At 37.7% G+C, this 9,513-nt stretch overlaps 1 protein-coding gene across 1 annotated transcript; it reads left to right on the top strand.

Annotated features, from left to right (window-relative positions):
• LOC140169716 (uncharacterized) lies at positions 1–7,261 on the top strand. The gene is made up of 4 exons (XM_072193013.1): positions 1–349; positions 3,222–3,431; positions 4,265–4,432; positions 5,890–7,261. The coding sequence occupies exons 1-4, from the start codon at positions 82–84 to the stop codon at positions 6,813–6,815; spliced, it is 1,572 nt and encodes a 523-aa protein (XP_072049114.1). The 5' UTR covers positions 1–81; the 3' UTR covers positions 6,816–7,261.
• Positions 7,262–9,513: the final 2,252 nt, after the last annotated feature.

The following is a 9,513-nucleotide window of genomic DNA, read 5'->3' on the forward strand; positions in this document are numbered from 1 at the left end:
AAGTTATAACAAGCTGTCCCTTGAAATCATTTATCGTATAATTTCTGTTACATTGAGATATAACATTCGCTATCACCAGTCATGGAACTAAGTGACATTGTTTTGCGCCGCATTTCTACTAACTTGGGGACTAAATGGGAGAAGCTTGCGAGCTATCTAGAATTTACACAAGCTGAAATTGAACAGTTTGTGATGGAATCAACTGTAAAAGGCACGGAGAATGCTATATATACCATGCTAGTAGCATGGAGGGAAAAACAGCCTGTTGGGACAACCGATTATTGGAAGAAACTCAAGAATGCTTTGGAGAAATGTGGCAGATGTGATATTGCCGATATCATTCATGCAGGTAAGATTTCTGTACTTTACTTCACACTTTGTTATACTCTCTAAATTCCAATAGCATCTTTAAACTTTTGAGATTCTGACCGGTATTTAGTAATAGATACAGGGTGAGTAAAAAAAAAGTGCAATAGAGCAAAGAATCGATTTTTTATGTAAGAACCAAGTTGAACTTTTCCATTAATGAAAGTTTTTATAAATGCCACACTCAATAGTCACCTTCTGTGAAAAAAGGAGGTGACTCGCTACTACCGTTTAATTTTTATGAGTCCTTTTACTGCGAAACCCAATTTCATTATTTGTCCACGAGGTACCATGTATTTTGAATGAGAGCCCACAATGCACGATAAAAGCACCAGCTCTGAAACTAACTTTAACTTAAATAAAGTTGATTTTTAATTTTTTTTCTGTTCAAAGAAACTTTCTAACATTACTTTAAGTCCTTCAGTCCTCACTCGACTCCAACTCCAGTTTTTTTAACCCCAATGTGTCCAACTTACTGGATATTTTGTAATTCACTCCACTTCAATTTGCGCGCATTTCATTTCAACATTTAAAAAACCCGCCTACAAATTTACATGTTTTTGATAGAGAATAAACATCTTTAAAGTAAAGGGAAAATGAAAATAACAACAAATAATGTTTCTCCTTAAACAAGACCAAGGACAATAACACTTTGGGTGCTCCATTTTATTTCAATGCAATGAGCGTAAGAAAATGACAGTTGTTCCAAATCTACCTCACACAGAGTGGGCTGACATTCAAATTTTGAATGTCTCTTGTACAAACATTGAAATTGGGTATCGCTATAAAATGTGTCATAAAAACAAAACGGTAAGTGCTAATTCCTTGATTTTTTCACACAGGATCTCTAATGGATATGTTATATATAAAATGTTTTAAAACCTAACAGGTTCAACTCGGTTCTTAAATTAAAATGGATTCTTTTCTCTATTGCACTTTTTTTTACTCATCCTGTACTTGGGGCCACTACACAGGTCAACCATCAGATTAGGTGTACATTCTACAGGGTGTCCCCCCATAAAAAGAGGCCCTTCATTGCACCAAATTGAAATACCTATGAATATGACCTTCATGCCCATTTTACACTGTAACTCAGAATACAAGTGAGGACATTTACGGCTCATTCGTGGTGTACGGTCACATACATTAAATGGACAGTTTATCGAAATTTCGACTTTGAACAATAGATAATTGATTAAAAAAAGTAAGGGCTATACCATTTTAGAAATTATCTTTCATTCGAAATTAACGAACGCCAATAACCCTAGGCGTAGGCGATCTCGAATGGTCTCAATTTACATTTATTGCTATTAAATAACATAGAGTGCTACTTAATTTGTGAAAACCAATACAAAGCATAAAATATGACAAATAGGACTTGTAGCTCTAACATTCATACGCGTGGTACATACGATGCCCCTTAATTGATTTGTATGTGAGATTTGGCCGTATAACATGTGTAATGTTTTTCCAAAATAAAGCTGCGCGCCTGGTTTTTAGTAGTGGACGGGACCAGCCCTCTGCCAGCTTACTTGACGAGCTTCACTGGCTTCCAGTTAAACAAAGGGTTCATTTCAAATTACTTCTGTACTTTTCAAATGCATTAATGCTCAAGCTCCAGGTTACCTGATTGAACTAATTCATCTCTTGAATAGTAGTGTTGCGCTTGGTCTCAGATCTCGGCTTCGTTCCTCATCTGATCTCACCCGCCTTTGGGTTCCTCGCTCTTTTAGAAAGGCTGGGGATGCTTCATTTGCCATAGGTGCTCCCAAAATATGGAATGAGCTCCCTACTGAGATCAGAGAGGCGGAGTCGGTGTCTGGGTTCAAGCGCATGCTCAAAACCCATCTTTATCCAGATTAGTTTTGCTGCTTGTTTGGAATTGCTTTGTATAATTATTTGCTTGCATTGATTTTGTATATGTTTTCTTGTAAGGCGCTATGTGCTTTGTGGAGCGCCATATATATATTTTTAATAATAATAATAATAATAATAATAATAATAATAATAAAATGGTTGCATCTTTGACACAAACTTCCCCGTCTGACGGCCATGCGGTTTATAAAATGTGACTATTTTTCCCACGAAAAAGTGTAATTGTAATAGCAACGTCATTATATAGTCACGTAGTGATCCTTAATCTTCCGATTTTTTATTTTATTTTTTATTCGGGAAGCACTGAGATAGAATTGTTTTAGAACGGCATGTTATCCCTGGTTAAGAGTCAACATCAAAATAATATATACTGAGTAGAAGTAAACATAGACCCCAGCAGAGGCCCTAGACCGTTTAAAATTGGATAGTTGCCTTCATCATGTTATAATTATACTGGCAGAGTCGTGAACTGAGATGTACAGCATCATTATGCGGCGAGGCGTATAGACGAATCCAACGAGCTAAATGATGGTCAGATTTCATTCAGCCATTAATGCGTCCCCTCCGCACCAAACTAATGCTGTGACTGCCAAATTGGGTTGATAAAAGCCTCTTAAAAATCGATGTTATGTTGTATTGTATTGTAAATTTTAATCATTATTTTGTCCTATGTGCAACACGGGTGAGATAGACCCGGCGGAGACCCAGCTATGGCTGCCATTGAGGTGTAGTAATGCGTGAAATTTGATTCGTCTATGAAACTTCACAACATCTCGGATATTGCGTCAATGATCGTATTATTAAAGGATAGTTCGTACTCATTAGCGTATCGTAGCCAGCACTTTTTAAGGGTGTGGGCAAAAAGGGGGGGGGGGAGACTTTTCCCCCTTGGCTACGTCACTGTTCGTACTGGCTTAGATTATGTCAGTAGGCATAATTATGACAAATACTATATATTTACTTCAATTCTCTTCTTGCAGATTTACAGACGAACACGTCAGAGGAAGAAAGTAACAATGAAGTAGTTTCCAGAGACACGAACTTGTTTTTACATAGTCCTGACACTGGCGATAATACAGATCTTACATGTAGTACAACACCTGCCATCAATGTTACAGGAACGCTTAATATTTACAGCGGTGATAGCCAAACTATAATTCAAGGAGACCAATTTAATCAAACGAGACTTGGTAAGTTTGTTCAAATTGACGTGGGTTGAGCTATTTAACTGCAATATGTAACAAGTTTGCAAATATCCCGATAAACAACACGATAGTAATAAAAAAAAAGAACAAAGCTAAATTCCAAAACACCAAATACAAAACAAACAACCACCAACCTATAAACCTGGAACATCAAACCGAGGATAGCATGTGTGATAAAGCACATAAAAGTGAGGGAAAATACCTGCGCATACAAATTGAAACACATTCAAAATACTCCTGTAAACTGCTGCATACAAAGCGAGTACACGTTCCCCACTTTTGTCGCAGTTTGTTTAAGTCATCCTCACATTGAATGTGTGTATTCAATATCAAATCCTCAATTTGAATAGTGTCACAAATACTTCATTCCATCCTCCCTCATCTATTTCTCCGGATGAGGTACCGAACTCTAGCAGTTTTATGAAAGCTATAAATGATAATGAAGTGTACGATCGTACAATAGGAAATTGGTTGATTGTTTTTAAACCTGATATTTTGGCATATCTTTTATGTTTACACAAGCCGCTACTTGTACCTAAATGTAATCGGCCAAATTTGTTGTGTTTGTAGGTGAACGGAGAAATTGCGACATAAAGTCATATTGTGACTTTAAATCCACCATACATGTATGTTTAACAGCTTACATATCAGCGTTTTGATTTCGTTCACGTTTCCTTGTTACTTATGCTTAAAATTGACAGTTACCCATTCCAAGAAAGTTATATCTAATATTATTTCAGCATTTTGGATAAAGAATAAACAAAATTAAAACGATAATCGTACATTGTAGCGTTAAATATCTAACTTTTGATTTGTAGTCTCTCCAAAAGCACAGCTGGACGACATTCACTCTTCTTTGACCAGCAAGTTGGAAACCAAGCCCGAGTTATTTGAGGACGCCATCAACGCCTTCTATACTGGCTACGTTGCTATAACCTCTGACCCTGATATAGCAGCAGCTCTTATCAATTTTGGCCAATCAATTGGTAAGTAAAATAAGTATACGGTCCACAGTGTCATCGCCCCGATATCTTCATGGTAGAAATCGCCATGGTAGGTTGAATCCACAGCCACGCATGGCCATTTTATTCCGACCTTATGAGACGCATAATTAGCCAAGTGACCTGACTCAGGCTACTGACAATAGCCGGGGTAATTGATTTCTCGCTGTGTGAGTAAGCTTGTATACGACATTGTGGTCAATGGTCATACTGCCTCCACTGGAGTAGTGAGTGCAGCTATAGCCTGCGCGCTGTAGTCCATACAGGACTAACGCAATATAAAATTAGAATTTTGGTCAGATTTTGAGTTCAAGACGCACGGCCTTTTCTCAAGACGCAAGCTAACGACTTTCATATCTGTTCAACACGTATTTTCAAGTGTATGAGACCAGATCTGGTTTCTTGAGACGAAATCATTTACGGGAGATATTCATCATTTTCTACCCCGGTATCCGAAGATTTTCGTCTGATATCAAAATCGTGCATAGCAATTCACGTGTATCGATCCCGGGTATTTATTTTAGTATCTCTGCTGCACCAAATAATTATTAGCCAGGCGATGTCGGTGTGCGGTCTTGTGTCGTAATTCTTTGGTAACCATTGGTGACACAAGTGTCATTAAGAAGCAGCCGGCCTTGTCCATATATCGATACTAATACACGTCAGAATTCAGCCGTTGCTCGTAAGACATAATGTGATACGATCAAACAAAATCAGTCCTAGTATTGAGATATGGGTCAAATAATGTGTGTATGGGTGAAAAAATCAAAGATGACTTTTTGCAAAAATGGAAGGAAACGCATTATTCTTTCACATGATGAAATTCCGAAGGGAAAATGTTTAAAAAGGACTTTTTTGAACCACATTCAACTTAATAATTGTCAAAAATCGTGAAATTATTCCAAAAGAAGCTCGGATTTAGCGTTTTGTTATGCAATTTGACGTGTCTGATGTGCTCGCATGTCCCACAAAAAATACTGTTCAAGCGTGGCTATCCGATTTCTTAAGGAACTTACACCTGCTCCCGGCGTGAAGCACCCACAATAATGGCTTCGATAGGGGCAATGCAATGGGCGCCGAATCAATCGATGTATATAACTAATACATAAATTTGTTGATTCAGCGCTCCCACCATAACCGTGAAAGTGAAAATTTTCGCACGCCTCGTGCGCATTTCAAAATGAAATAACCACTATAAAACCGTTGAAACCCAAATTCACTTTGGGTATGACCAAATTTGTATTAAATTAAATATTATCTTTGTTCCCGCGCAATTTGTTTAGGAAGAGTCTTTATGGCAGCAGGTCGGCATCTACCCATGTCAGAGTCGATCCTGCGCTCGCCACTGGTTATGTCCTCTCGGAACAAACAATCTTGTTACGCCTACATTTTCTGATAATGAAATGTTATCTTTAATCCTACATGTGCTGGAAACACAACAGGAAAGGAGGAAGCCAAAGAGAAAGTCTTACCACTCAAAAAATGGAAACAGCTGAAGAAAATTCCTAAAATCAGTGAGGAATATGGTGACGAATTCTCTTCAACTACACATATTACATGTCATAACTCAGGGGAATATGCAGTGGTCGATGATATAAGACACAACAAAGGAGGAGGTTGTTACACCACTTGGCGAAGGGTACATGCATTTGGAGAAGACGGGTCGCAACGGTTTGTTCTCAACTCAAATAAAGCTCCAGAGATGGCCAACGGATTGTTAAACGCGATCTCTGGTGTAGCAGTTACCAAACAAGGATATTACGCTATTACGGATTGCACAGCGCAAGTTAAGCTCTTTGACACTAAAGGTCAAAATGTTGGCGGTTTTAGCGTATCGGAAGAAAGCGAAGGTGAACATGAAGCACATGCTACATGTATCGCGGTAAATTCAAACGGGGAAATCTACGTAGGTGACTTCAAGGAACAGGTTATAACGATACACAATGCTGATGATTTCACCAAAATGAGAGAAATATACGTAAGTATCAAACCCAGCCGCATAACGATAAACAAATACAGTCAGATTTGTGTGGTCACCACTGAATGGTTTCCAAATTCTGGCTGGTTTCGCAAAGCTGTTATTTTCGACCACTCCGGGAATGAGATTTTAACACTTTCTCCTACAATTTGGGGCAAGAATGCGATGCCTCTGTGTGTCGTTTACGATGAAGATGATATGTTGCTACTAGGTGTTTTCGATAGATCAATAAATAGAGGAGGTCATGTTCATCGATACGGTAAGACGGGAGAATTCTTAGATTGCATCATCAAGGGAATTGCAGGATCACCCAGTGCAATTGCGTTAAAAAGCAATACCCTAGCAATTGCTGTTGGTAAATCAGTTTTAATATATAAAGGGGATGGATAAATGCCGGGGATAATTATATTGCAGAATTGTGGTACGTTGATTTCTGGATGATAAACTCAAAATCCACACACTATTTTGTACTGCATATATGACACTTCTCTTTTGATGACAAGGATGTGAAACGTCATCAGCGTCTCCAAAATCACGCAGCTGGACTGGTCTTTGCGGTGTATCTTAAACAAAATAAAGACATAATAGACCACGGGAAATTTCAATACAGCACACCGTGCTGACAAGTTTTTAAAAATATTGCTTGAATTGATAATGTAATGCACAGGCTAAGGAAGCCAGACTACCTTTTAAAACAACCCGAGTGGTAGGGTTTTTATTTAACGCCATATTATAACATTTGCTGAGGAGGACGACCTCAATATTTTTCAAATTTCTGTTTTTTTACACGATGGTAAGGGGTGGTGCAATAATTATGTGTACCCCGGGGTGGTGAATTATAGGAGGATTTTTTGCAGGCCAAAAGGGGGGGGGGAAGCATTTTTTGGCAGGTCGAAAGGGGGGGAAAGCGATTTTGGCACAGATATTTTGGGCATCGTTTCTATTTTTCGTACTAAAAAGGTGTAGGAAAACATTACAAACACGTTCAAATATGCAACATTTTCTGCTCGCTGTGCTCGCATTATATGATAAGACAATTTCAGGTTATAAATTAGGGTTTCTCCAAAATCTTAGTGTGTAAAGGGGGGGGGTCAAATATTTTTTTGGCACGTCGAAAGGGGGGAGGTTTTTTGACACGTCGAAAGGGGGGGGCAAAGATTTTTTGGCACGTCGAGAGGGGGGGGCAAGCGATTTTTGGCAGACCACTTTGAGAATTCATCACCCCGGTGTACACATAATTATTGCACAGCCCTAATATATTTTACTAAACTAAGATACCCTGCAAAAATCTTTAGGTGCTGTAATTTGTCAAAATTCGCGATTTTGAATAAAACGCAGAAACCGTCGTTTTAGTTTTACGATGGGAATATATATACGTATACGATGTTCACACCAAGGACCGTGCAGTAGCACATCACGTAACGATTCATACTACCCAATCGTGTCATAAACGATCTGGTTTAGAAGCCAGAGTATTTGTGTTCATTTTATATTATATGTTTTATTTTTAATTTAGTTATAATGAGAATTCTTTCAAAGCGATGAGAATTGGACAATTGGAGAATTAACGTCAACCACCTGTCACATCGCTTTAAATGAGAAAATGTAAGGTTGTTGACACGTTAATAAGTTTTTCTCATTCATTTGGATTAGAAAATTGCGATTCCCCAATTCTCATCGCTTTGAAAGAATTCTATCATACACTGGACACTGGAAACATTTAAACATTACAAACTAGCGCATGGATCAAATTAATAATGCTTAATCGTTATTCTTAATATATCAAAATACAGGGCAAAGAAGAATTACGCATCGCGCACTAGCGATACAATTTCTTGTTTTATTGTGCTAATGTGCGATGCGTAATTCTTCTTGCCCTGAATTTTTGGGTCATTTTCTCCCAAATTTGTGATTTTAGATATCTTTTTCAAAATAAGCATTGTAGTGTACATTTAAATTTAAGTTTTTAAATAAATGGAAAACACTTGACAGAAACTATATACATTTCAAAACGTGGCAACAACTTTTCAAAAGTGGTTGTTGGTTGCATTTGTTGGAAGCTGACAGAAACCTCCAAAATATTTATACATATTCTGTAGTACTTGGTATGTGATAATGAAATTATGTGTTGCCAAAGATCAAAATGTCATTTTGTGAAGTTTTGGGTCATTTCGTTCAAATATAGATATTTCATACAATAATACCCAAAGAAATAAATTAAATGAATTTAAAAATGCTCAATTCTAAATGCGGTTTTTGAATGAAGTTGAAATACTTGATAAAATAACACTGGCTTTACAGGACATATAGCCCCAGAGTTTTTTTTACCAGATTTGGAAGGGGCAATGTCTGCTCAAGTACCAACAAAGAGGAAATAATTCTGGGTATTCAAGCAAAATTTGCACATTGAGAGCGTATCGAGCGAAAAAAGTAGGTTCTTTATGCTTTATTTGGGAAAAGGTCCAAAAAAGGTCCACTTTATCCAAATTAGCCCCCCCCCCTAATCAAATCTGGCTACGCCCTTGGTTGGAGGGGATTCCCCCCTCGAGTTTTGGAGAAATTTTAAAAATCGATGCATTTTAGTGACTCATTTGTGACCGTATGAGTTTGGACACTAAACACTCTTGAATTATAAAGCAACGCTAAGCCTAATCTGCAAACCAACCTGCAAAATACTCTTGATTACTTGTATTTTGTTACGGTACTTTTAAACACAGTAAAACAATCAACCACGAAATGAGTATAAACAATTTTAAACTTTCACTAAAAAATTCACCCTAACATTGAATTTTAAAAAAAGCAACTTGGCCGAAGGCCCAACAAAATGATTTTAGGGGGTAATGATTACTGCAGTGAGTGCAGTCAAACACTTTTATAAACTATTTTTATTGGCAAGTTATCAATGTTGCGAGGGCCCAGGGGGTAGAGCCCCAAGCTAACGAGTTTTTACATTTAGGCCTTTACAAGGAACAATTTTGGCGACAAAATAAGCTTACAAATGCGCTCGAAGCGCGAGAAATATTTTTGAGGTATTGAAGCTAAAATGGTGAATTAGGCCTATGATGCAAAAGTGGAACAAATACGTGAG

Source organism: Amphiura filiformis, chromosome 14, assembly GCF_039555335.1.
Source record: "Amphiura filiformis chromosome 14, Afil_fr2py, whole genome shotgun sequence".
In the NCBI taxonomy this organism is placed as follows: domain Eukaryota; kingdom Metazoa; phylum Echinodermata; class Ophiuroidea; order Amphilepidida; family Amphiuridae; genus Amphiura; species Amphiura filiformis.